We start from the raw sequence: 27,982 nt of genomic DNA on the forward strand, positions 1-27,982 counted from the left end.
AACCGTGCACATTGCACACGCGTGGAACATCACGTACATGCACAAAGTGCATGCAAACAGGAGCCAGACCCTTGGCCCAGGGCCCCTCGGTGGGCGGTGCTGACACCCTCTCAGTTCACCTCCAGCACCCTTGTCCCCGATTCTTTCAGCTGAAAGTCGCTGGAAATCTAGGCTTTTTCCTGGCACCTCACCAGGTCCAGGGCTGCTTCAGGGGTCTCAGGACATTTGTAAGGGTGAGAGTGGTGTGGGTTGAATGACCTCCAAGCAGGGGTGCCTGGGTGGTTCAGTTGGTAAAGCATCAGACTCTCGATTTCGGCTCAGGTTAGGTCATGATCTCAGGGTTTGTGAGATTGGGGTCCCACATCCGGCTCTGCGCTGACAGCATGGAGCCTGCTTGGGATTCCCTCTCTGCCCCTCCCCTGCTGGCGTGTGCACTCTTTCTCTCAAAAAATAGACATGAAAAACCCCCCAAAAACCTCCAAGGAAAAGGACAGAGGTAAATAGAGCTGGGACATCTGGGGTTGTGGCCCTGCTGTGCTACAGAGGGACATCTGGATGAACTTGGGTCCACTCTCTGGCCTGCTCTCGTCTATTCATGTCCATGGCCCTTGCCCTAACATCACTATCACTGGCCTATAGCTCCACACCTGGCTCCTGACCTCCATTTCTAATGCTTAGAAAGGACCATGTCACTCCCTTGCTCAGAATCCTTCCTTGGATCCCCACTGCCTCCAGGATAAAACCTACACTCCTTGGCCTGGCCTGTGGGACCTGCTTACCTCTCCTCATTTCTTACTCTTTCTCACTCTGCTGGCTCTCTCACTCTATCTCACTCTCGCTCATCTGGCCCCTCTGCTCAGACTGGATCTCTCCTGGAAGCTGTGATCTCTCCTCTGTGTATTTGACTTGGAGTCCAACAAATTGGTGTGCAAATCACATCCTTGCCATTTCCTAGCTCTTCAGGACCCTGGGCAGGTTTCAGACCCTTCCTGAGTTTTAGATGCCTCCTTTGCCAGAGGCAGATAATAGTTAATATTTCTTTCTGCTGGGGTTGGTTTTCTTTTTATTCTCCATTTCATTTGTATTATTTCAATTGTATTTGTTTTTGAAAAGTATGTTCACCTGGCTCAAAATTTTAAAAATACAAAACATACAAAAGAATACCAATACAACAGAATTTTCCTCCCAAGCTGACCAATTCCTTTTTATCTTTCTGGCCCTCAAATTTACCCCAATAATATCTCTTTTTACACATCTGGTAGATGCTTTGGTAAATATCATCTATGGAGGACCTGTTACGTGTGCTTCCCGTGATGATTTCACTTAATCCTCACAGCCACACACGAGGTAGATGGGGAAACAGGCTCAGAGACAAGAAGCCACTTGCTTGAAGCTGTACCTCTGGTAAGCGGTGGACTCAAGGTAACGTGTGTTCGTTTATGAAGTGCCTACTATGTGTCAGGCCCCTAGAGTACTGAGTGTTCTCATCTTTCGGTCACTGGGCCAGGTTCAAATGGTGGCGAGGGCGGCTCAGCCCTCTCAGAGTTGGTATTTTAGTGGAGATGGCCCGTCACCGTCACCCCATTTTCCGGGTAAGGGAACAAAGGAACAGAAGGGCAAGAAACTGCCCCGTGTCATGTGGTGCTGAGAAAAGAGCTAGGAAAAGCAGACCCGTTCCACTGGTGGGGAAACTGAGGGCCAGAGAAAGGGAGAGGTTTGCCCAAGGGAGTTCAGGAACCACACCCGCTGACCCGACACCACGCTTGGCCGCTTGGCCCCTCCCCACAGGGGGCGGCCCCAGATCGGGCCCCGCCCCTGGCGCTCGCGGCCGCGTCCCTGGCAGCCCCGGCGGCCGTTTCCTGCCTGCGTCGCTGGGCGGGCGGCCGGCCCATCTGGCGGCCCCCAAGAGGCGGCGCGGGGAGGCGGCCCAGACTCGCTGGAGCCAGGCGCCGGCCCGCGCCCCCCGCCCGCCCGGAGAGCCCAGGTGTGGCCGCGGCGGGGGTGGGGGTGGTGCCTTCCTTCCCGCTCGGCCCTTCCTGACGCACCCGCGGGCAGGATGCGTCCGCCTCCCAAGACCCGGCCTGGAGTCGCGGAGGGAATCCCAGCGGTGGGAAAGCCGGCGGGGGTCGGAGCACCCCTCCCCAGTATCCACTCCTTGTGAGACCCCGGGTAAGGCTTGCCCTTCCTTGGCGGGGTGGGGCCCAGTCTTCCCACGTGTGCAAGGACATTCGATGAACTCTGACCTCTTGGATCTCGAAAGCTCTCGCCTTGCCTCTAAGGGACCCCGGACAAGATTGTGGAAACCGGAGGCACCACTCCTGCCCCAGGTGTTGACATTATTCACTTTTTCAGCCGTTTCAAGTCTATTTCCCCATCACAGTTTCAGATCCGGAGTGGGGGGGGGGGGGCTGACCTGTGTTCCCTGCTGTGCCCACTGACTTGACCGGTGCCCAGCTCATTCCTGGTGCTGAGCTCTGACAGGGTTATCTCAAGGCTTTAACCCCAGAAGTTGGAGCGGCCCTGGGAGGGTCTTACCCATTTCACAGCTGAGGAAACAGGACAGAGCGGGCAGGCCCCTCCAGGCACAGGGTGGCAGCCAGCCCTGCTCCGCCAGATGCTGACCCTCTTCTCCAGCGCTGCTCCCAAGGAAGGGAACCCGGAATCCAGTATCCTGATTTATGTCAAACAGCACCTGTGGTGAACATCGTGGTCTTGGAAGCCAGACATCCTGGGTTCAGATCCCCCCCTGAGCACTTAATGTCTCTTTGCTTCAGTTCCCTTTATCTGTAAAAATGATGGTACTACCTTACAGGGTTGTTATAAGGATCACATAAATGTTTTAAAAATACATTAACATCTTGCTAGAAACACGTTAAATACAAAGGAAATCGTATCAGGGCTCTCAGCAGGGCTGGTCCTCCCCATTGGAGCCCCCTGCTGCCTACTGTAGTCAGGGGAAATGGGAGGCCAGAGAGGAACACTTCCTCTATCAGGGACAGAACTTGGGGGTTTTGGAGCAGTTTGTTTCCCAAGAGTCCACCCCTACCCCAGGGTGAGGCTGGCACCAGGCCCACCCAGAGCCCTGCCCAGCCACCCGCCCACCCCCACCTCTCCCGCGTGCAGGCCCAATCCGTGCCCGGCCTGGTGCCATTTTTCCATGGGACTCTGGCGGTGGCGGTTCACATCTGGAGTCTAGACTCGGAGGCTCTGCGGGCCGGGCCTACCGCCCGGGCTGGGCCACCGCTGCCCGCTGTTTGCTCAGCTGAAGCTGGTTAATTGGAATTAGAGTGGCCTCTGCGGTGCCGGCTGGCCGGGCGGGCCCTGGATGGCCGCTGCCGAGGTCTGTGGAACATCTGGCCGGGCCAGGACGGTCATTAGGTGGCAGGCGCCCGGCGCCACTGCCACCTCAGCCTCCGCCGGAGGCCGGCGGTGACTCAATGAAGCCTTTGTGGGCCCTGGGCCGCAGAGCCAACCATGCTGTGTGCCTGGGCTGCCTGCCCCATCTGCTGCCCTCAGAGGGGCCTTGTTCCAGGACCACACGGCCTCCCCTCTGGAGGCGGCAGGAGCCGGCAGAGATCCGAGAAGCCCCTGAAAGGGACCCCATGGCTGGGAGAAACCTTTGAGATTTCCTACCCTTTCTTTCCTTCTCTGTAGGCCCAGAGAAATTGGGTGGTTGTCTCAAAGGTGCCCAGAACAGCAGTCAGTGACGCAGGCCCAGGGTCTAGAGGGGAGCTGCACAGTCCTTAGGAACTTTGGAATTCAGCGTGGATTGCTTGAGGTCATATCCACCCCTGTGGGCAACCCACCTCAATTGTCTCATTTGCACAAGGGGACTAATACTAGCACCTGGAGCCTAAGACGGAAATGAAGTGAAATCCCGTATGGAGGTGTGATTATTATAGAGATACTTCCTATTCTCTGCTCATACTTGTCTTCTGGCCACCTCCAAACTGTCTGGAAGCCACTGTTATTTCCAGCCTTTGAACCCGAAGCTTGGGCAGGAGAGCTCTGGAATGGGAGTTGGAGGCCTGAGTCTCAGACTGGTGGTCACCCCCTCCCACTTGTTTCTCCACCCAGTGACCCCGCACCAGGCAGGTGGAGAAGGGCGGTGCCCATGCCTCGCCTGGTCCACTGGAGATTCTCCTACAGGTCTGGGCTGCTTGCTGTCTTCAGCAAACTTTGGAGAAACGCTGGCTGTGAGATCTCCAGCTCTCGGGCCTGGATCACCTCCCAGAAGCACTGGGCCTCCTGTCCTCCCACTCCAGCCTCTCAGGGGCCCTGGCCCCTGTGCTGTGAGTGGCGTCAATGTGGGGGTGGGGTGGGGTGGGTGGCTTCTAGCAACAGCATCTTCCTGGCCTTGCACAGTCATTGTGGGAACAACCCTGGGAATGAGCAGAATAGGAATGATGGGGGCTTGATCTCCAGGGTGACCTAGAGTCCAAGTGCTCTCCAGCTGAAGCCATATGGACATCAGGCCCAGAGAAGCAGGCTCCTGCCAGCCTGGGAATAAAATTTAAACTCATCCCTGGGATCCATGAGGCCCTGCACATTTCACTAGCTTTGCAGATACTGGTCCCCTTGCAGAGTCAGGTCGGCTTTTTGGTACTTTCCTTGTGGACTTGCTGGGGTGGGTGGGTGACACATAGAGCACCTGTCCCACAGCCTCATAGCCCCCAAATGTTGGAGGAAGTGGCAAGGAGAACTGAAAGGGTGGGGGTGGGGGGGAATGAAGGCAGGCTCATGGGCCCCCTCTGCTGGCTAGAGGGTATCCATGGGAGGCTGAGCTAGCCAGGCACTGGGTGGGCATCCAGGAGTATGGAAGGACCTGGAGGTCGGGGCCTCTCCCCCAGGTTGTGAGAGTTCACAGTCCCCAGGAAGGGGCTTGCAGGGAAGTTTCTGGGTGGGAGGGTGAGAGCTAGTAAAGTCAATGCAAGATGCTGGGTGCAGAGAACCCCTCCAGGGGCACAGTGGCCTGCCCGGGCAATGGGATGAATTTTTAATGTAAGGCAAAGTCAGTCCACAATACAAAAGTCTAAAAATCAGACCCACTTTTCCCACCTGGCCTCTGGGAGGGTGGGGGAGTTTGGGGGCTTCCTTTGCCTGCAGGGGATGTGAAGGGGCAGAAGAAGGCCAGAGAAGGGGGAAGAGGGAATCAGGCCACGGGAGGCCCTGCTGGAGGGATCCTGCTGCCCCCGCCCCTCTCCCGGAGCTGCCAGGCCTCCTGCGCCCTCTGCCCGTGCAGGCCTATGCTGGTCCGTCCCCGCCTGCCTGGTCTGGCCCTCAGAGGGTCAGGCACCAGCCGCATCATTTCTCCTTCTTCTCCAGCCCCTTCGATGCCGAGGCCTCTGTTCCCTCTTTGGATCCCTCTGTCACTGCTGCTGGATCCTTAGGATTTGACTCTTCATAACTGACCAAAAAAACAAAACAATAAAAAACAACACCTTTAGAGGAGGCGGAGGGCAGAATCTCTGGGCCCCGCCTCCCCACCATCCCAGGAAAATCCCTGGGCACACGAGGAACACCAGCCTGGCATCCATGGCCCAGCATCTTCCAGTACTTGGCCCTGGCCCCACTGTATGCCCTCCTCAGACAGGCTGCTCTCTCCTTTCTCTGTGCCTGGTGGTGCCACGAGGTGGCAAGGGCAGTGGCAGATGGAAGAAGGGCTGGTTGGCCTTGGGTGGACTAACTTTAAGCTTCTTGAACTTTCCACTGGAGAGAGTGGGGAAAAAATGGGGCAACCAGGACGAGGCTATGGAGATGGGCTGCTTCCCAGAGCACATGGCAAGGGTCAAACAACTCAGCCCCAGGGGTGCAGGCAGGTAGGGGATTGCTCTACTGGCAAGTGGCAAGGTGCCACTCTCGAAGGCCGCCACCCTGGCTTGGCTCTTGCTATGGGCCCCATTTATTGAACAACTGAGTTCACACCAAGGGTAGTACCTGTATCTCTTCCCCGGGTGAACCCCATGAGGCAGGAATGTGCCCACTTACAGATGAACAGAGTGAGGCTCCGGGAGAGGAAAGTGATCTGCCCAGGGTTACATGTAAGAATATCTACTCCTGGACGACAAGGGCTGTACTGTCCGCTCTCTCTTGCATGAGCCCCACGCTACCGGTGAGGACAGTGAGGTTCTAGAGCCCTGCTCCCGGCCCTGAGGCTGGGTGTAGTGACTGCCTCATGGCTGTGGAGGTGCCACTTGCTGCCTGCCCCTGGCAATGCTCCCTGCCCCGTACACTGGAGCTGGGATGTCTGCCCTACCTTGGGCCCCGGGGCAGTGGGGGGAAGCGGGCAGGTGGACACCCGCCGGGCATTACATGGCGCTGGGATTCTGCGGGCGCCGGCGGCGAGGGCCAGCTAGCTTCTGCTGCATGGAGTCGGCCAGGCTGGCTGGGGAGCCCGAGACTGTGGGGAAGTGGGTGAGTCTCGGGGTGTGAGGCAGGATTTCCGCCGAGGACTCGTAGCTGTGTGAGAGACAGAGAAGACAGAAAAAAGAGATGGAGAGGAAAAGACGGGGGAGGACAGAGACTTCTCTTGCAATGAGCAGGGAGCAGAGCCATGTCTTAATTTTGTCTTCCTCTGCACTTTTGGACTCCGCGGAAAGAAGCCGGAATTATTAGGAGAATAAAATGATGCACCCGTACAAGGGGACACTATGCAGCTGTGCAAAAGAACAAGGATGCTCTAGATGTGCACGTGCTGCTGCAGAAACGTCTCTGAGATCTACCGTGGTGTGAAAAACCCAGATGCAGAATGCTCGGAGAGGGCCACCGGCTGTGCAGGAGCGTGCACGCGCACACGTGCTGTTAGGAGCAAAGTGTTCTCTGAACGTCTATGCGACAGAGCTCTGAGATGGCTGGGGTGTCAGGGGGTTTTCCTTTCCATGGCTATGAAATTTGGAGCCATGTGACTGTGTTACCTATTTAAAAATAAACAAGTGAATAAAACAAGAGAGAGCCTCGTAAGGGAAAAGTAAAATAAAAGGTAAGGTGGAGAATTAGGGAGAGATGGAGAAAGAGAGAGACCACCTGCTTTTTCACCTTAACCAGAGGATATCCTGGGGGTGGGGGCAGAAGGGGTGTAGAGTGCCTAAGTGGTAGAATATTCAGGGGAGCCCAGCACCGAACAGGTGCCCTGGCTGTGGATATTCAGAGCTTGGCCCAGTGTGGACACAACAGGACTGGGACTGGCGGGAGGGGGTTACCCCAAGGCAGGGGGGTGGCTGAGAATGGATGAGCCAGAGGGTGAGGGCAGGTGCTAAGCTCAGACATCAGATCCCACCCCTGCCCCCAGATCTGCCTCCAAGTTCATCCCCCAGCCTCGCGTGAGTCCACAGGGCTTTGCCCGGCCAGGAGATTCGGGCAGGCAGGTTGGGAGCCTGGGGCTTCTAGGCAAGACAGGGAGGGCAGAGGCAGGTACGGGGGAGGGGGTGAGTCACGGGTTCCCCTGCAGGCAGCCAGGTGCACAGATGGCCCTGGCAGGCACTCGAGGGACAACTTGGAGGCCAGGCAGGTGGAGCTGGGTGGAAGGCCCCCGAGTGGGCAGCTTCAGTCGCAGCTGGCAGCTATTTCTGGGTCCCTGGCAGGCGGGGTCAGTGGTGCTGGGGAACAGACACCTGTCAGAGTCACGCAGGCCTTGGGGTATGGGTGGGGCTGTGCGCAGGGCGTGGCAGGTGTGCGTATGGCCACGGGGAAGGGGTATGTGTGTGAGTGAGACATTTGCTGAGACAGAGCTGTGGGTCAGAGCCATTGAGGCAGCTCAACAGGGACTGACATTTGATTTCCAACCTGGGGCACCTCCCACCACACTAGGATCCTCCCTATTACTCACATGGGAAAGCTGAGGTCGGGGAAAGGAAGGCTGAAGTCATGTGGCAGAGTCAGGCTGGGAACCCAGGGCTCCTGACAGTGGGGCAGCCTGGGGGGAAACTCTCCCAGCCAGTCCCTTCTCAAGACCCAGCAGGCATCTGGATGTGGGGGCTGCCTTTCCCTGGCTCTCGGCCCGAGGAAAGGTGCCCGCTGGCGCCACAGGCCAGGCACCCACATGCTGGCAGAAAGGACAAGAGGTGGGCTGGTGGCAGGAACAATGTTCCCCTGGAGACGTGTACAAGCAGCCCCGGCAGGCCCCACTAGCTGCCTGCAGGTGCACCTGGGCCATGCGGACGTCCGCCCCCGCCCTGCCTTACCTGAACATCTCTGTCACTTCTCCCTTGGCCAGTGCCACCAGGACGGGAAAGCCGATGCAGGCGGGGACCAGGTATAGAAGGGCAGGCTATGAGAGAACAGAGGCTGGTGACGAAATGCTGTATAGGGTACCTGCTCAGGGCCACGCCCATCACTCCAACCCTCTTCTGGGCGCAACTGAGGGACAATGACTGCCCAGGTTCCCAGAGCAAGTCAGTGGCTGGGCCCTTACCTGGGGCTCCTGGCTCTCTGACCAGGCTGCTCCTCCCTGGGAGGGAATGCAAGGAACCCAAAGAAACTCAAGCATGCAGGGCTTTAAGGGTCCCCAGGAGTCTGGCTGGCAGTATCCTAATCACCTGGGACATCAGGTTCAAACAAACAACCTCCTGGGTGGGTCCTAGTCCCAGAGACTAGCGGGGTGGCTGAGAACAGATGAGCCAGAGGGTGAGGGCAGGTGCCGAGCTCAGGCTTCGGATCTCACCCCTGCTTCCCGAGTCTGAGGGTGGAAGTCTGCGTCCTTAACAAACACTCCAGGAGGTGTTGTTACAATAACATGACCCAGGCAGTCTGGCTCCAGAGCCTGTGTGCGGAGACTCCTGCTGAAGCTGGGTTTGGAGGGCAGGATGGAGCACGTGCTGCACACACTATGCTGAGCTCAGCCTCCCAAGGAACACTTCAGCCCATCTCCAATTCCCTATGACCATCCTCTTGTTCACAGGAGGAAGGCTGAGGCTTCGGGAGGACGGGGGACAGCACAGGCCTCAGCTATTAAACGGTAAACTGGGGACTGAACCTATTCTTTTCCCCACAGCATCCGAAAGTTGGACATTACTGCCCAGCCCTCCATGACCACCAATGCTCCCAAGGGCCTGAAGACCCCGTGAGACGTGACCCCGCTTCCTTCTCCAGTGTACCTGACCTGCCCTACTGTGATAGGAAGGAGGACCTGATTTTGGTCCTCCTTGTCACCTCCAGCCACAGGACCTCTGCACCGGCAGTTTCTGCTGCCTGCGATGCTCTTCCCACCTTTGCCTAGACTCCTCCTCCTTGGACCTCTGCTCAGTTTTATTTCTCCGGGGAAGCCTTCCCTGGCACGGAGCCAGGCCCCCTTGTTATCCACTCTCAAGGCCCCCTGCCATGCCCTGCAGCATTCTCTGGCAATGTGGAGTGGAACACTGCTATATCATTGCAGACTTCAGCCTCTCTGCTGCTAGGCTGTGAACTTCATGAGGGCTGGGTCCACGGCTGTCTTCGTCACTGCTCTATTCCTGGCATTTCAGGAGGAGGCCTGGTAAATCCTAAGCAAGTGGCTTCTTCATGGGTGCTTGCAAAGTTAAGAGGGTGTCTTGTAGATGTAAGGTGAGACCTCACTCCGAAGGGGAAGCCAGCCCCTGCTCAGAGGACAGGACTCCAGAGCCCCCCAAGCCTGACCTTCAGACCATTTCTTGGCACCTGCCACGCATGGGTCATGTACCACACCGCTTCCTATGTATTACTCTTGGAGCTAGTAACACAATCTGAGTTCTACAGACGATGCTACTGAGGTTTAGATAAGGAGAAATGACTCACCCAAGGCCACAGGAGGTGTGTAAATGGCTGAGCTTTTCTCACTATATTAGGTGTTTGCTGAGTCAGGACTTGGGTGAGTTAGGCTTTAGGCCTTTTGGAGAGCGATAGAAATGACAATGACTAAAGTCCACACCAAAACCTGTGAAAGGCAGCCACAGCAGTACTCAGAGGAAAATCTATAACTCTAGGTGCATTTATTAGAAAACACCGAAGACTTGAAATAATTTTAACTTTCAAGTCAAGAAACCAGAAAAAGAATAAAACACCAAAAAGTAGAAAGCAAATAATGAAGGCAAAAAGCAGAAATTTGTGAAACAGAAAATGAAATAAATACAAACTTAATAGAATTTAATTCCTGAAAAGATCTCCTTATACTTTACAGATGAAGAGACTGAGGATCAGAGGAGGGAAAGGACTGCCCTAATCACACAGCTGGCCAGGATGTGGCTCCAGGTGCCTCTGTCTCTAAGTCACCAGCACCAGGCTGGGCAAGGTACAGGGCTTCCCGGGGGAGGGTGGAAGAAGTTTGGCTCCCTCCAGGCCTGCCTCACTTGAGGGCCGGGGGCCACTGAGGCTCCTCTGAGAGGTGGCGACTTTGCTATCATCACAGGAATACACGCCTACTATTTTCTTTCCTCTCAAGGCACCGAGGAACCTCTCCAAAATTGGCGCTGAGGAGAGGCTAGGATGTATAGCTTGGGATGGTGAACTGGGTGTCAGGCTCCTGGCTTTCCATCTGGCCTCTGCTCTACTGTGTGACCACAGCTAAACCGCTTCCCTCTCTCTGTACAATGAGGACACTTGATCATCTTGGAGGGGGCTTTTCTAGGAGGCTGCCAGACCCCTGGCTTGGAGTGGGTTTTTGGTAGAGGCTACATGGGTTGAAAACCACTTAAGCAGCACCACTGGGACTTCCACCTAGGGAATTACTGGCACTGGGATTGCCTGTGTCATGGAGAGGAAGAGGGTCTTCAAGCAACAGGCTGCCCTTGTGTCCTGGATCCCCTTCCCAAGATCTAGGGGGAGGCCCACGTGGATGACGATGGGGCAATGGCTGGGCTGCTGCTTAGGGGGCAGCACAGGCCTGGGGCCAGGGGTCAGGAGTCCGGGGCTCCAGCCAGGGCCCAGCTTAACTTGCTGTGTGACCCAGGAAGTCTCCTTTTCTCTCTGGCCTACAGTGTCCCTGCACAGAGGACCACCTCTCCAGCCAGTATGGGAGCTCCCAACCGGATCCTCGAGTCTAGCCCAGGCAGCAGGCTAGGCTGCCACCTGGTGGCCTCTGGGGGAATGGCTCCGGGCTTGGAATCTGGGCTGGGAGCAGAGACCTCCCAGACGACTCTGAGTTCGTCCCCCAGGCCAGGCCCAGTCACTCTTGGAGACCTTCTTGTCAGGTGTGTGTCACTCTCGGCTTGCAGGTCATTTGGGGTAGAAGTGAATAAGACATGGCTCTTCACTGGTTCTTGGTTTCTCTACCTATAGGCTAGGGGACTCTGGCCCTTGGACATTCTGTAGAAAGAGACTACTATTTGGTTCATAAACATCATAGGTACTGTAGGAACTAAATGAGTTAATGAGCAAAAGGGTTTAGCACAGCGCCTGGCACAGAGTAACTGCTCAACCAACAGCTCTTGTGATTAATTCAAAGGTGGCTTCTCTGTGGCTGGTGCCCTGGGGAGGGGAGAAAGCCGGGGAGCAGAGGGAGTGGAGGATGGAGGGGACAGTGACAACAATGACAGCTACTACTACCTGGGCCAGGCACAACTGTGAGCACTTTCCTTACGCTAACTCATTTCGTCCTCAAAAAACTCCAAGCTAGCTACGATGAACTAATCTCACTTTTTTTTTCTTAATTAACTACCACAGGAAATCAAGCAGGACTTCTGCAACCTGCCCACAGTCCTGCTTTGAACAGATGGGGGAGTCTGGACTTCCTCCCCCCTGAGTCCCCTTGGCCTTCATTTCACCCAGCCTCTCCCACTGCCGGGGGTTCAGAGCCTGGGCTTGGTTTCCACATGTCACAATCTGGGATCCTTGCTCTAGCACATGCTTGCCATGTGGCACCTGACTTCCAATTCCCTTACCTGCTCGTGAGGACCCTCGGGAAGAACTGAATGGAGACTGGTGTACGGGAAGGGCCCTGCTTTCCAGTACTCAGCAAGCCCATCTGCTGGCGGTCTCCTCCTTGTTGCCCCCTCCTCAGGTCTCAATAAAAGCTCTCAGCCCTCATCCACCCTGCTTCACTCTGCGGCGGCTCAGTAGCCATCTTGGTGGGAGGAGGAAGCAGAGGCTGGATGCTTGGGGAGTCAGGGAGGGCCCCGAACAGCTTCTCCCTCACCCGGTAGGGTGGGCACCGGGCTGAAACACTCAACACCCACCCGACACTGTTCCACTGGCCCCACTCCGGAGGCTCAGAAGCTGCAGCCTCTCTTTCCCAGGCTCCCTGCAGTAGGGGCCATGTGACCCTGATCTGGCCCATGAGATTCGAGCAAAAATCTGACAAGTGTTCCGGGAGAGGTTCTGCCTTCCTGATGAAGGCCACAGGCGTGGCTGGTATCCGTGCTCCTCTCCCTTGCCACTCATGTGCCTGTGCTCCCTGGAGAAGCAGCAGCATCCTGCCATGGGGGAAAGGCCAAGGGTCACAGACGTGCGCACTCTGACATCGTTGGGGAGCACCTACCTCTGGGTTGCTTGTGTATGCGACAGACAAGCCCCAGGTATGTAAGTCCCTACTACCTGCAGTGAGAACATTCCCGAGGCACCGAGCACAGTCCTACTCACCTGAGCGTGCTTGAAGATGTGCATGATGAAGATGGTAAGGCCCAGGCCGAAGATGTAAGCCGCGAAGCTGGTGTAGAAGTACGTGTGGGTGTTCTTCTTTAAGCTTCAGGAAGGTGTGGGGAGAAAGAGGAGGAGGGTTAGTTACAGGCATGGGAGCAGCGCCACCTCTTCCGCGGGGAGAGCCTCCATGGAGGCCGGCTGGGACGGCTGAGAGTTTGGCACTGGCTGTGTATTCAGGTGCTGCCCCAGCCGTATGTCTTTGGACAAGTCACTTTCCTTCTTTAGGCCTCAGTTTACTCATCTGCAAAACGGGAAAACCACGACCCATCTGCTCAGTGGTTGCGAATATCAAGCGCCATGACCTGTAACAGTGGCTTTAAGACTTCAGCCAACATACAAGTTCCCTAGAAAGCTTGTAAAAAATCCCTCAAAACCAAAAAAACAACAGACTTTCAGGTCCAAATCCCAGGGAATCTGATTAAATAGGTCTAGGGCAAGGACCAGGAATCTGCATTTTTATTTATTAAAAAAAATTTTTTTTAATGTTTTATTTATTTTTGAGACAGAGACAGACCATGAGTGGCAGAGAGAGAAAGAGGAAACAGAATCCAAAGCAGCCTCCAGGCTCTGAGCTGTCAGCACAGAGCCCGATGCAGGGCTCAAACCCACTGTGAGATCATGACCTGAGTCGAAGTTGGACACTTAACCAACTGAGCCACCCAGGCGCCCCCAGAAATCTGCATTTTTAAAAATTATTTTTCATATATATATATGTGTGTATATATATATATATATATATACACACATATATATTTTTTTTAGCAGTTGACCATTTTTTTTTTAAATTTTTTTTTTTAATGTTTATTTATTTTTGACAGAGAGAGAGAGAGACAGGGCATGAGTGGGGGAGGGGCAGAGAGAGAGGAAGACACAGAATCTGAAACAGGCTCCAGGCTCTGAGCTGTCAGCTCAGAGCCCGACACGGGGCTCGAACTCACAGACTGCGAGATCATGACCTGAGCCGAAGTCGGACGCTCAACCAACCGAGCCAACCAGGCGCCCCTCATATATTTTTTAAAGTTTATTTTTGAGAGAGAGAGGGAAGGAATGCGAGTGGGGGGGAGGGGCAGAGAGAGAGGGAGACATCTGATCTGAAGTGGGCTCCACACTGACAGCAGAGAGCCCCATGTAGGGCTTAAGCCCATGAACCATGAGATCGTGACCTGAGCTGAAGTCAGGCACTCAACCAACTGAACCACCCAGGCGCCCCTACATTAAAAAATATAGATTTATTTTGAGAAAGAGAAAGCACATGCAGACGAGTCAGGGAGGGGCAGAGAGAGGAGAGAGAGAATTCCAAGCAGGTACTGTGCTGTCAGCACATAGCCCGGATGCAGGGCTTGAACTCACGAACCACGAGATCATGACCTGAGCTGAAATCAAGAGTCAGATGCTTAACTGGCTGAGCCACCCAGGTGCCTAGGAATGTGCACATTGAAAAACCACCCAGGAGAATCTCACATGGAGGAGTCATGCTTTGAGAAACACCGATGCAGAAGCTGCAAAGCTGAGTTATTACTTTTCAGTACAGTGGATGTAACAGTTCAGCAACCTGTTCCGTACGCTAAATAGACCCTGACTACCTTGGATAAAGTGCCAGTAGCTTCCTGGAGGCAATTCATCCAAGATCAGCCTCAGAAGGGCTGGATACATTGCCATGACGGGACTTCCCTTTCACATCAGCTCTATGACCTCCGCGTGTTCCCAGCACCATCTGTGGAGTGAATGAGTCCTTCCAGTCCTTTTTCTCCTTGTCCTGGCTGCTGCTGAGCCCAGAGCTGCAAGTGCTCTCGAAGCTATGCTGCCGTGGACCCTGGGGTGAAGCTGACCACTTCGGGCATGCCGCCCGGATTCTGGAACCAGCTCTGAAGGGCTAGCTGATCCTGCAAATTCAGGCTAGGAAGGAGATCCCGCCTCTGAGGGTGCTGGCAGCCGAATGTGAATCTGTGTCCCTAGCCAGTGGCCCAGGGACTCTCCTGGGGTTCTCTCTGCATTGCCTCTGAACAGCCAGGACTACAGCCAGTTGGCACAGATGTGCCTCTACTTACAAACTGGCCATGTCCCTTCCAAAGGCCGCCTGTAAGCCCATGTTCGTGAGCTCCGAGTGGTACTACACAAATAACCCAGATGTACGTCGGCAGGGTCAAGTTTCATAGGCCAATTCGATTTCAGTGACACTGGTACAGAGTTTCTTGCTATCACTGTCAACACCATTACTGCTTTTGCAACTACTGGGCACGAGGAGATTAAGAAAAGTTCATGAACCACCTCGAAATTCAGCATACACGCTGCCAGCCTTACACAGGGAAGACCGGGCGCCACCTGCTGGTGGGAGGCCCAGGGGCCCAAGTGCTCAGTTAACAGTGCAACCTCTTCTGTTGGAAGTGGGGACTCAAGTTGGCCCCCTTCCCTCTCCCTGTGCTCACTTCCTACAATGGACTGAAAAAATCTGAGTAAAGAGAGGGCGGGAGCAGCTAGAGCAGCTGGGATGCAGTGACCCGACCCTCGGTTGATAATACATGGTGACGGCTGACTGGGCTGCAGCTGGGTTGCCCTGAGGCCCTGTGCTTACTCCCTCCAGATTTTCTTGGTAATACACTACATTCAGAATGCGAAACCTTAGCACAGAAAGGTCAGCTCACTTGGCAAGGCACACAGTGAAAGCACCGTGAGTACCACTAGGACCTTTCGCGTTTAAATCTCTCGGACCGTGATCCTTTTTTCTTTCTGGCCATAGGCTCTCTGAACACTCAGACGTCAAGTGCAGACAAAATCAGAATTGCACTGGCTGCCGTGGAGGTGGAGGGTCTGATCTCCAAGTTACTCTTCTGGGCGTCTGAAAGCCTCTGGGAAGCCCCTGGAGTACCTTGCCCAGAGAAGGCCCCCCAGTCATGGAGCTTGAGGGCTAGAACTTCCAGGTAGCTTACCTGATGTCAAAACGCAGCAGCAAGGCAATGAAGATCCCTGTGGGCAGAGAGCCAGGGTTAGACAGTGGCAGGAAAACTGGCACTCAGGAAGGCTCGGGGATGGAGTCCCCTGCCTGGGATGGGGAGGAGCGGGGGGTAGTAAACTAACACGCAACCGGGTCCCCAGCCTCGTGTTCCCAGTCATGCAGCAATCACTGGGGAACAAGGGTGTGGCCAACACTGCCAACTGCCAGCAGAAATCCCGCTTCTCTGCCATCAGGCCACCTAGAACAATGAGAAGGTCCCAGGGGTTTGCTTTGGTCTGGGACCACACTGACCCGGCACTTCAGAGCACCACACTGTGTCACACTGGGCCCATCCACCCGTATGTGTCTTGAGGCCTCCTAAGTACCAGGCACTGTAGACAACAGTAAGCAAGACCACCGCGCACACAGAGCTCAGCTGAGGTGGCAGGAGGTAGACAAGCTGATCAAACAGTAACAAAATGCAATGTAAGATCATACCGTGAAAGGGTGCTTTCTGTGTCATGGGAAGGTCTATCAGGAGATATGCCAGGCTAGGGGGGAGTGGAGGGAAAGAGGAAGGCAGGCTTCTTTGAGGAAGTGACACTTGCCAGGGAGAGGGAACGGCATGTGCAAAGGTCCCGAGGAAAGAGGGGCTGGAGTTGTGGCAGGGGTCAAGGCGCCAGCTGAGACTGCACGCAGCCCAGAGCAGGAGATGCAGGGGCTGGACCAGCCATGCAGGGAGGGCCGTGGGGCACAAGGAGGAACTGGGTCTCCATCCTGACTAAGGGAACACGTGGAAGAATTAAATTACAAGCAGGGGAAAAACCTAAACAGATTCTGAAAACAAATCATGTGGCAATTGCTTGCTTGGAGGGAGTAGAAGCAAGAAGACCACCCGGAGGCCCTGGGGGAGTGCAGGAGAGGATTAACTCTGTCTACCCGCTGCACTCCTATTCGCACTTCAAAACCCAGCCCAGACACCCCCAAAAGCCAGAGTCCCCGAGACACAGCAGGCTAGCCCAGACTCTGTATGCTGTTCACATACCAATGTCTGTCCCCCTTACTGGTCTTTGGGCTCAGACAGGGCAAGGGCTGAATCTCGTTTAGTTGAGAGTAGGCTCTCAAGAAACAAAACATTCTGTACTGGTCAGAAGCACCGAATGGCAACATACGACTCTTTTTTATTTTATCATCTTATTTTTTACTTATATTTTAAAAAGATTCTATCCTTAAGCAATCTCTACACCCAATGTGGGGCTCGAACCTACAACCCCGAGATCAAGAGTCACGTGCTCTGCTGACTGAGCCAGCCAGGCGCCCTGACACAGGACTTATTTTAAATCGGGAAATCAATTAATCCTCCCTGAAGACCATGAGGCTGTGTGTGAGAAGGAGTGGGCGGGTGCAACGAGAAGATACATGCTGCCTTTCTGGAAACAAAGCTGGGAACCCAGTGCCCCTCCCCCCCACCCCCCACGGCCGAATTCTACATCTGCTCTCCTACCAATCCAGGGGCCAGAGTTCTGCTAAGAGCTTTCACTCCTAGTAATGCATCTGGTCCTCAAAACAACGGTCTGCAGCAACCCGTTATCCTCTGAAGAGCATCACCGGGGCGCTGTGAGGGTGTCATCAACCTCCACCTACAGAAATTGCTCAAAGACTTAGATACACAGGGACGTGCAGTGACGCCCCGTGCACGCCTCAAGTCCAGAACTATAGCCAACAAGGATACCGGGGAAGTCTGTGTGGGTGCCTGGGGCAGCCGGTGTCCTGCACGGTGGGTTGACTGCTTTCCAGGATTCAGTTTCTTCTGTCTGACGGAACCGCGTCTCCCTGCCTCCCAGCACTGCAAATTATGGAAACTCCTGAGTTCAAGACCATACCCCCACGTGCCCAGGAACGTGAGCAAGTCTCTGAATCTCAGTTAACTCATCTGTAAAATGGAAATACCCTCTAGCTCCCTGGGCTGCTAGGAGCAGCAAAGACACTGTATGAAAAGCATCCGGCACGGTGGTGGGCACGAAACAGGTGCCTGGCGAATGGTAGCTGTGCTCATCATCCTCTTCTCACTGTAACTGCTGGTAGAGGGCAGTTCTGACAGTGAAGCCCTTCTCTGCAGACAGACAACTTGACCTGAGTCCTGGCCCTGGCCCGGGGCCAGCGTGTGAAGGTGTGTTAAGTCCATTTACTTCTGAGCCTCAGTTCCCTCACTGGTAAAAGAGAAAACCGCTGCCTTACCGCACACAAAATCCAAGTGTCACGACGGAAGTGCCTGTGCCACCTCACGTTATTAGAACTGCTGTTACTTCTTCGAGTGAAGAACAGGTTGGCTTTTCATTTGTTCTTTCTTTCAAGCAAGCACCAGGGGTGCTTCTGATCCTTTGAGTCTGAGCCTCTGGACTACAGGAACAAGTGTCCCCTTTGGACACCTGTCACCAGGATGTGCGTATCCCGGGCACAGTCGCTGCAGCTACGCGCAGAGCAGCAGCTCGGAGTCTTCTGACTGGTGGTTCGGGCTGCCGGCACCCCAAGGCAAGGCCGTGGGCCCCCAGAGATGCATGCCCACAGCCACAGGTGCACTGGAGCCCACATGTAGACGGTTCAAAGGTCAGCTCATGTGGACGAACAGGCGCATGCCACACGTCCCTCTGCCCAGAGTACAGGAGCCCACACACCCGGGCACATTCTCCTGGGAGCTGGGGGAGGAGGACCACAGGGCCCTTGGCAGTTCTAGCATATTGGTAATACCTATAAACACCTGCAAGGGAAGCGTACGTGTGTAGGTGTGAGAGGGTCATGAACTGTGTTTTTCACAGAACATGGTTCGGTCGGCCACAGACACTTTTGCAGCTCTTGAGTAAGGTGTGTTCCGTCAGATCAGAAGCTCTGTGGGGACAGTCTCACTCACTGCCGTCCCTCCAGTACCCAGCCCGGGGCCAGGCATGTGACTGGCGCTCTACAATGTGTGCTGAGACCCTGGGCTGAGCCACGGGGTGGGTGTCTGGAATCGCCCGGCCTCACCCTTCCAGGTTCCTGGCGGGCGAGACTGTGTCACAGTGCTCCTGCCCCACCTTTCAGTCCCTCCACCACTCGCACTGCGGCCCCCACCCCATCCCCGTCACCTGGAATGACGATATCTCCAAGTCCCAGCATGGCAAAGTTGTCTGCCTCGAGGCCCTTCTCCAGCAGGTCCTGGGGAAACACCACTGTGGGGGGGGAGGCGGGGATGTAAGGAATTGGCGAAAGCCCAGCTCAGACCACCTCCCAGCCTCCCCACCTCTGTGACACAAAACTTGCACACCTGCGATCAAGGGGGCAGGGGAAGTAAGAGGATGCTGACAGGTTGAACGGCAAAGCCTCCACCTGGAATCACGGCTGGTTAGAAGAGGAAGAATCTAAGCTAAGACACACCATACCCTTTCGGTGACCTCTGATAGCTATGGAACGCTTTGGTTAAGTGGGATTGACCCTAAAGCCACATGTACAAAAGAGACCAAAGAGCCCATGCGGTGCTGACTTCTCAAAGGCTTTCCGTCTCACTACAGCAGGGGTAGAGACAGGTGGTGGGGCCTGGTCCGCAGCAGGGAGCGCCCTGGCTATAGGCTCCTTCTGGATATGCTGAATGGAAAAGGCCACATTCCTACACTCTCTGTACTTAAAGCCCCCCACTTGAAAACCACGCTGACCCACTTGCTTATTTATATAAACACACACTGAGATAAATGCCTCCTTCTGTGTCCAGTTATGGCAAGAGGTGGCTGTCACCGGACTTCACCCACAGCATCTTGCAAGCTATGCAGGAGAGCAATTAGGTGTGGGCTTCAGGGTCAGACTGAGTGGGTCTGAATCCTGGCTCTGCTCGTGACTTTGCCCAGGTCACTTGACTGCTCTGTGCCTTAATTTTTTTCTCATCTGTGAAACAGGTATAACAGAACTGGCCCCATAGGGCTGTGTGAGGATCAGATGATTTGTACACATTGTTAACCATCACCCCATGCCTTCTTTTTTTTAATTTAATTTTGGTATGTTTTTATTTATTTTTGAGAGAGAGAGAGCGAGGGAGCAGGGGAGGGGCAGAGAGAGGGAGTCACAGAATCTGGAGCAGGCCCCGGGCTCTGAGCTGTTAGCACAGACCCTGCTGTGGGGCCTAGCTCTGGCCAATGATATGTAAGCAGAGGTAAACTGGGGGAGGCTTGTGCCTCCCTAGCGAACACCCAGATGCCCTTCCCCTCCCACTTCTTTCCACATTGAATGCACAGTCACAGTGATTTACAGATCTCCTCATTCAATCTTCCCAATCCTGCTACCATCCACTTCGAAGTGGCGGATGTAGAAACCAGGCCCCAGAGAGGCGAAGTCTCTTGCCTAAGGCCACACAGCCAGCAAGTGTCAGATCTGGGATTCTAGACCAGGCAGCCTGACTTAACCACTGTGCTATCGTTCCTGAGCTCTACGCCTAGCAATGGAGGGCAATGGGGCTTCTCCCCACGCTGGAACCCAAGTATGATAGTGTCACTTCCCCCTTCAGAGTCTTCCAGTAATTCACTCACCGCCCACTGGGCAGCCCAGGCTTCTTGGCACGATACTCTTGACTTCCCAAACCCGGCCTCTTTTCTGCTGTTCCCCTAAACTCAGCCATGAGAATCCCTCCCCGATTCTCTGCTCCCGGGGCCCTCCACGCATTTCTGTGCCTCTGCCCTTTGCATACTGCCCCCGCCTGCTCGGCAAACATGTGTTCATCCTTCACGAAAGCTTTCCTGGCACCCTGGCTGGCTTCATCTATCACAGCACGTGGGGAATAGCTGCTGTTCCGGCTGGCCCAGCATCTGTTCTCCTGCTGGAGAACTGCCTTGCTTCACATCCTTGGTTCTGGGGGACGGCCAATTCAAATACTCTGCTCCCAGACACTGAGGAGGGCAATGACCCAGGCCTGTCCATTGTGATACCCCATCTTCCCAGTGGGAGGGCCTGGCTCATGGGCTGGGTTGGGCCCCATCAGTTTATTCAAGCCCAAGCTGGCAGAAACTCCTTTCCTCAGGGTCTCTGAGCCGGGACCATAGCATCTGGGAGCAGCATTGGCCAGGAGCCTGTCTAGCTCATGGAGGCCAGTCTGCAGCAGTGGTGGGTATGACTGTGAGAAGGACAGTTATTTCTTGCTTCTCCGAGGCTGGCTTCACCCTGGCTGCCAAGTGCCCGTGCTCAGTCGGTCGAGCGTCTGACTGGCTCAGGTCATGATCCCACGGTTGACGAGTTCGGGCCCCGTGTCAGGCTCTGTGCTGACAGCTCAGAGCCTGGAGCCTGCTTCGGATTCTGTGTCTCCCTCTCTCTCTGCCCCTCCCCTGCACATGCTCTGTCTCTCTCTGTCTCAAAAATAAATAAATATTAAAAAAAAAATTAAAAAAAAATTTCCGCACTGCTCACTGACGCCTAGGTGCCTACAGCTAGACTTTCTCATATTTATACAATGGGTAGCTACACCAAAGAACAAAACCTGAGCAGTGGGAGAGGTCTGGGACAGATGGTGCCCATAGCCAGGCATCCAGTGAGGCTTCAGGTCTCAGCGTGGAATCTCCTTTCCTGGAGAGTCCTCGCACGCCCCACCACAGGCTCTGTCAGATGCCCCCTCTATGCTGGCTCCCCTCCAGCTCATCCCGTGTCACACTCCACTGGGCCCGAGCGGCCGGATGCCAGGACCTGGGCAGAGGGTGGCTGCGCACGAACACAGCCAGATGAGTCTAAGAGGGGAAAGAAACCAGCCTGAGACACAGGGAAGCCTGGAGGAGGAGGAGGTGCGTGGGGAAGAGCCAAAGGAGAGGTACTGACCAAAACAGGACCACGAGGGGAAGGGCCATGAGGCAGAAGCAGAGGGGCTCCCCACAAGGATGTGGTCACTTACGTTTTATTGGTGCCTCAAAGGACTTGGCCACTGTCACCATCACGTTGGTGCCAAATACCTAGGAGGAGAAGACAGGAGTCTGGAGGGAGGTGAGGGCCAGGTGGGAAAGAATGGCTGTCCTAGGGGTTCTGGATGCGATGCTGCCTGAGATCCGCAGGGAGGGGCAGGGAGTGAGGAGGCGCTCCAGAGCAGATGTGAAGCTGAGATTAGGTGGCCACCGATACTGGTCACATGGACACCTCATGGGGCTCCTGGTTCTGGGCAACAAACAGACGATTCGAAGGAGCTGGAAGAGGGCCTCTGATGGCCACAGCCAGGCCTCCTGCTTGCCCAGGGCTCTGCCCCTCCCAAGAGATAAAGTCCTTCAGTACCACTCACTTAAGGTGGAGAGAGGCTGCATGAAGCCAGGGAAAGGGGGCCTAAGTCAGGCTGACCTTGATGCCTCGGCAATGCCTGTCGGGAGTGTGTGTGGCAGGTCCCTCGGCCCAGGGCTGGTGTGTGCCAGGGCGTGCTGCCAACAGCAGCCTCTGTCCTTGGATCAGTGCCCTCACTGGGCCCATTCATCATCATTAACCGCCCCTGCCTGAACTGAGTCTCAGTTCGCTTGCTGGGAAGACATGGGAAAGGAAGTGCCCTGCCAGGGCCACCAGCGGGAAGAGGCGAGAGTGGCTGGAAGGCACCGGGCACACCGTGGGCTCGTAGCCGAGGGGGGTGTCTGTTCTCTCATCGTTTCACAGATGAGGGCAAGCAGACCCAGAGAGGACCCGCTCCGGGGTCTTGCCTTCCACCAGATGACTGCCGCCGGGGCCAGAGAGACAGGGAGGAGGCAGCGAGGGGCCCTCTGTGTCCCTGCCCGACTCACCCAGAAGACATCGTAGATGAAGAGTCCGCCCAGCAGGATGCAGCCGGTGCTGACATTGTTCAGGTGTAGGAGCTCCACCCCGTTAAGGGAGAAGGCCAGGCCGAAGAGGTTGTTGGCAATCCAGTGCTGGGGAAAGGGGGGAGTGAGATCAACTCTCTGCCCCCTCTGCCCCTACGTCCCCTCCCCCGGGCCCTGGCTCCTTACCTTCCTCAGCAGGTACCAGACGCCCACAATGCTGCTCAGGCCCAGGCACACCAGGTCCTTGGCGTCAAACTCATAATTGATGATCTCTGGGCAGAGAGGCCGGGTAAGTCCACTCCCCGGGGCGGGGCTGCCCCTCCCACCTGTCAGCCCCTGGACGGAGGAGGGCATGGCTGTGGGCACCGTCAGAGCCTCCCCAGCACCCCCCCCTCCCCGATTTCCTAGCGGAGGGACTGGAGGCCCAGAGAGAACTCAGGCCTGGCACAGGGTCAGTGGGAGGTGGTCCGAGGTGCCAGAAGCACAGACACAGCATTTGTAGCTGGGTGACCTTGGGGGAGGCAGTTCCCTCTCTGAGCTTCAGTTTCCTCCTCTGTAACAAGGGGGTTGCAGCACCTCCCCGATAGAGCCGCCATGGGGACCAAGTGAGATGGTCCTTAGAAAGCACTCAGCACAGTGCCTGGCACACAGTGAGTGCTCCATGAATACTAGCTGCCACTGAGCCCCGGTCTTTAGCTAGGTCCCAGTTCATTCAGGAATCTCTCTACTTTGCCACCAAAGGAAACCAAGAAGGTCGCTGGCAGCCCTACCTCACCAGCAAAGGAGGAAGGAGGAGGAGGTAAGAGTGGGAGGCCTGGAGAGAAAGCAGGAGGGAGTCCCTGAGTCTGCTCCCGTGGGGAGCCCTATGGTAGACGTCCCTTTACAGCCAATCTCCGTCACTTTCAAGTTTCCTAGTGAGGAAGCCCAGGGAGGTGGTGGGGCTTGCCCACGATCACGGAGTGCAGCCATTTCTTTCAGATTCTGGAGTGGAGTGGACTGCTGGTTGGCCCCAATTTCTGTTCTCTCCTCTGCGGTAATAGCACCCTGGTGATTTTTAACTGGACATGAGGTCAGTTAGCTCACGGCCACATCTTCTGGCTTGCCCTGTAGCTAACACGGGCCCATGATACAGCTGCCTCTCCCTCCCTGTGGAGGGACGGTACCTCATCCTGGGCCTAAGGGCCACCCAAGTGTGGCAGAGTACACGACATGAAACCTGGGACCCCAAAGACTCTGTGGTGTAAGCTTAGCCTTATTTTTTTTTTAATCTTTAAAAAATGTTTATTTATTATTAAGAGACAGAGCATAAGCATGGGAGGGACAGAGAGAGGGGGAGACAGCAGAATCCCAAGCGGGCTCCAGGCTCTGAGCCGTCAGCACAGAGCCCGAGGCGGGGCTCGAACTCACGAAGTGTGAGATCACGACCTGAGCTGAAGTCGGTCGCTCAACCGACTGAGCCACCCAGGCGCCCCTCATAGTTCTCAATTTTTTTTCAAGCCAAAGAACCCCTTTTCCAAGTCTTGGTGGGAGAGTAATCACACTAAAGGTAGGTATGACACAAGGAGCCATGACAGCCAGCTTGACTGAGTGCTCCTGTGAGCCAGGCAGGGTGCTGAGTGCTCCCCTCATCACGTACTCGCAGTCCCAACAACATGCCTATGAGGGAGGTACTAGATAATCATTTTCATTTTACAGATGAAAAAAAAAAACACCCAACAAAACACCCAAGGCTCGGAGAGGTAAAGGCGTTCACCCAGAGTCCTATGCGTAGGTAGCAGCAGAGTGGGGACGGGAGCCCAGGCGGTGTAATTCGAGAGCCCACCTTTTCCATCACTCGCTCTGTTGGAGAGCCCCGAATTTGGAGACAAAGGGGAACGGAGGTGGGAGATCCCCAAGGCAAGGGAAAGCGGGCAGCACTGACCTTCCTTGTTCTCCCCAGAGCCCTGTGTGAAGAGCAGCTGGTACTGTCGATTCGGGAAGTTGGCTGGAAAAAACTTATTCATGAAGGGGCTGGAAGGAAAGACAAAGCAGGTTGGAAAACTGGGCCCCCACGGGCAGTCACAGCCCCAACACCACCCCAGAGGCACCCATTCACAGCTCTTGCCCTCTGGCACCCTCACGGCTGCCCCGGTGGGGAAGAGTCATTGTCCCTATTTTACAGATGGAAACAGAGACCTTCAGAGAGTTAGTGACCACCCGGGGTCAACAGCTGAGGGTCTCTGAGCTGAGCCGCGAACCTAGGCCTCTGGACTCCTAGTGCTTCCACACTGCCTCTTGGTTATCGTCCAAGAGGCACGAAGCAGGGGCAGACTTCCATGTAAAATGCACTTTTAGGACAGCAAGAGAGGCCAAAGCCTGGTCCGCTTACTGTCTCTGTGAGAGTCCTTTGTCAAGAATGCCTATTCTTGGACTCCCTTCCAGACCTATCAAGTCAGATGACCTGATGGTTACTGCCTACCTCTGACTCCATGACTTGTCAGGCCTGGATTTTTATAAACTCAGCTGGACTCAATTAGCTGGATGAATCACAGCCCCAAGGTGGGGGGTGGGGGGTGGGGGGAAGCACCTCACATTCACTTCTTCCATGAGGCCTCTGTTGCTCAGGATGGGCTTAGCTTCATCTCTGGAAAAACTGTCTCTGATTATCCAGTGTACTCTATGCCTTGGCCAGGCAGGCAACGGAAATTCTTTTCCGGATCACCTTCAGAAAAAGATGAGCAGATAAGGACCTCTTGGCCCAGCCTGGCCCTGGGGGTAGCCCAGCCCGGAAGACTATTCTGTCATGTACCAGGCTGTGTGGCCTTGGGCGACTCACTTCAGTGGCTCATCTCCTCAGCTGTATGTCAGGGTAATAATACCAGTGTCTGAAAGGGTTGCTGTAAAGCTAGAGAGAAGGCAGGGAAGAGGCTTTAGTCCAGCTCTGGACCCACAGCAGGGAGGTAAGAACTGTGAGTGTCCATCAGCGTTGGCACTTGTCCGGAGCATGAGCTCAAAAGCATTTGGCAACACCGGATCAGACTGACAATGGCAGATGAGGTGGGCAAATCCAGGATGGTGCTCCCGACTGGTAGGTAAATGGAGGCAGGCCAAGAGGTACCCAGGGCACAGCAGTAAAGGCAGGGAAAGAGAGCTCCCTTTCTAAGACCCTGGAGGTTAGAGAAAGAAGATGTGGAGTTAAGAACTATTTTAGGGCCTCAGTTTCCCCACTCATCACACAGCCAACGCCTGTCTGCAGGGCTGTGCCATGAACGAGAAGGCTTTGTGAACGGAAGTGTAGTGGGCACAAGGATGGAACCGGGAGCAGGCTTCCACAGGAGGGCTCTGAAGAGGTGGGGGGCAGAGGCTGGGACAGGTAAGGCTGGAAACTACTTTCAGCTCTGTTTGCCGAATCATTTTTGGGAGACGCTGGGCCAGAGCTTGAAGCAGAGGCCAAGAAAAGGCTGAGAAGCTAAGCCCTTCACCGCAGCTCGGTCTCTTCCTGAGGAGCTTGATGCTGAACTTGGGAACCAGCAGGGTGCAGTGGCTGAGAACACAGACTCCGGGAACCAGACTTCCTGGCTTCAAATCCTGACCCGGCCACTGATCAATTGCGTGACCTTGGGAAAGCTACTTAATTGTTCTGTACAACGGTCTCTTCATCTGGATCATTTGGAACACTACGATAATATCTTTCTCTTAGTTATTAAGGGTATTAAATGAATGCTCGACACCCTGTAAGCTCGACTGCAGCTTCGACTTAAAGTAGGAAGTCTCTAGACTGACGACTTGGTTATCCCTAGAAAAGAAGGGCTGCTGGAGGACATGGCACGGGAGTCAAGCAACCTGGCTGGTGAGGCTGAACCTGAGAGTAGGGGTCCTGTCTCATCACCTTCACCCCCACCCACCACAGGCCTGGTGCCTGGGAGGCAGGTGGTAAGCAAACGCTTGCTGAATGCCTCTGAATGCAGACTTTGTAGCAGACAGATTCTTTCCGGCCCTTGATGGTTCACATCAAACCTAAATAAAGGTCACCGCTTCCTGCTGGGAAACCACATCCTGGTGCCCTTCTCCCCTGGGAGTGGAAAGCAAGGGGCAGTGAAACTGGCCTTTTCCTCCCGGGGTGGCAGATTTTTGCCTTGTGGGCCCTTTTCCCTCTAAAGGTCAGCTGGAGGGGGTGTGAGCGCAGATATGATAAAAATAAGCTGAGGTTCCCTTGGCAGGAAGGGTGCTGGCAGGGGCTCGAGTTTCGGTGGCTGTACGAGGTGAAGGCAGGTGGCCGGCCAGGCGATGGCAGCGGGGGTGGAAGGATCCATGAGAATCTCCTCCCGGGGCTGACCTGGCTCGGGGCGGGCTCTTCCAGCCCTTCAGCAGGTCTGTTCCCCACCCCAGTCCTCTGGGGACCGCAGGACTGCTACAAGGGGACAGCCAGTCACCCCCTCCAAGCTCTGCTTCCCCTTTACTCTCACCAAATTGGAAAGAACATGGGCTGCAAAGTCGGACAGACCTGGGCTCAAAACCCCGTCTGCTCCCACCAGCTGTGAATCCCGGTGGTCACACAACCCCTTGGAGCCACACCCTCCCCGAATCCCACCTTCAGACCCTCTGGTTTGGATCCCGACAGAGGTCTGATTCCAAGTCTGGATATAAACAGCTCATGGAAATGCTAACAACACTGTAGACTTTCTTAGATAAAGTATTTGAGGAAACTCAATTTGACTGAAGAAGAAAAATAAATTTAATTTTTGGCTCAGCTTTCTAAACAACGTTGATTAAATTATGCCCTCCGCCCTTTTTACTAAAATTATTTGCATCTGATCAGTTCTTTTCCCTGTAAATTTTCCAAAGCAATTTCTTTCATGCCACTGTTTTTGGTCCATATGCAATTTTTCAGAGGACAGCCCTGACCCTGTGCGGTGAACACCTTGCCTGTCCCTGGTCATCTGTTAGCCTCAGGACGTCGGATTTTCCCATGTGTCAAATACTGTGCCCTCAACTTTATCAAGAAAATGACTCCTCCGTGAAGTTTCGGTCACTGATGTAGTTTTTACTACACGCACTTCCATTTGCTGTTGGTTCTATTCCCGTCAGTAATTTCTACCAGTCAAAATCACGAGTTAGTTAAAAGACAGACAAACAAAATATACTGGGTTCTCTCACTCTGAGGTGGGGGTTGGGCCACCAAGAGGCCTGGGAATCTCAAGCCTCTCAGATGCAGGGGTGGGATGGGTGAAAGGGGGCGAGGGCGATCCTATTCATCATGGGGAAGGAGGGGCCCCAGTGCCTGGAAGTGACTGCCCCCACCCCACCCCAGATCCATCAGATAGAAAGGTCTGCCCTTTGAGGCCGGGTCTGCCTCTATCTTGCTGCTAGGTCCAAGTTACCTAGGTAGGTTCTCTGAGCCTTAATTTTAAGGACAGGGCTGGACTAAAGTTCTCATAAGATGGCCAGAACAAGATTTTGTGGGTAAAGGGTAGGTATAGTTGAAGACAACAATGAACTCAGTCAAAAGACCAGAGTTCAAGTATGCGACCCTGGGCCAGAAGCACAACTCACAGTGTGCCCAGCACCGAGCTCCAGGCAGGTGATAGATGTGGCTCGCTTGCTCCTTCCCACGCCCCAATGAGGAGGTGATGTAGTGCCTCTGTCTTATAGGTGAAGAAACTGATGCTCAGATGGCTTGAGAAACTTACACAAATCATGCAGCCGGCAG

At 54.9% G+C, this 27,982-nt stretch overlaps 1 protein-coding gene and 1 long non-coding RNA gene across 7 annotated transcripts in view; one reads left to right on the forward strand and one right to left on the reverse strand.

The window, feature by feature from the left end:
- Window positions 1–1,720: 1,720 nt before the first annotated feature.
- LOC125936721 (uncharacterized) lies at window positions 1,721–11,973 on the forward strand. Of its 2 annotated transcripts, XR_007462101.1 has the most exons (5): window positions 1,721–2,169; window positions 8,990–9,469; window positions 10,130–10,240; window positions 10,926–11,138; window positions 11,611–11,973. It is a non-coding gene; the product is annotated as an uncharacterized LOC125936721 (long non-coding RNA). The 2 variants fall into 2 exon arrangements; XR_007462100.1 differs by lacking the exon at window positions 8,990–9,469 and having other exon boundaries at window positions 1,735–2,169.
- The window catches only part of HM13 (histocompatibility minor 13), a 38,648-nt gene continuing 15,603 nt past the window's right edge, over window positions 4,938–27,982 (reverse strand). The window contains exons 4-13 of one of the 5 annotated variants that reach the window (XM_049650974.1): window positions 24,215–24,303; window positions 22,480–22,565; window positions 22,276–22,401; window positions 21,414–21,471; window positions 18,640–18,723; window positions 15,513–15,549; window positions 12,526–12,628; window positions 8,181–8,266; window positions 6,313–6,459; window positions 4,938–5,407 (exon numbers count right to left, since the gene is read on the reverse strand). In XM_049650974.1, the coding sequence (XP_049506931.1) occupies window positions 5,305–5,407; window positions 6,313–6,459; window positions 8,181–8,266; window positions 12,526–12,628; window positions 15,513–15,549; window positions 18,640–18,723; window positions 21,414–21,471; window positions 22,276–22,401; window positions 22,480–22,565; window positions 24,215–24,303 (919 nt within the window). In that variant the 3' untranslated portion in view covers window positions 4,938–5,304. Of the gene's footprint in view, window positions 5,408–6,256; window positions 6,460–8,180; window positions 8,267–12,525; window positions 12,629–15,512; window positions 15,550–18,639; window positions 18,724–21,413; window positions 21,472–22,275; window positions 22,402–22,479; window positions 22,620–24,214; window positions 24,304–27,982 lie in introns of all 5 variants that reach the window. The other 4 variants (XR_007462096.1, XR_007462097.1, XM_049650972.1 and 1 more) reach the window with 4 other exon arrangements.

This window comes from Panthera uncia, assembly GCF_023721935.1.
Source record: "Panthera uncia isolate 11264 chromosome A3 unlocalized genomic scaffold, Puncia_PCG_1.0 HiC_scaffold_11, whole genome shotgun sequence".
NCBI lineage: Eukaryota > Metazoa > Chordata > Mammalia > Carnivora > Felidae > Panthera > Panthera uncia.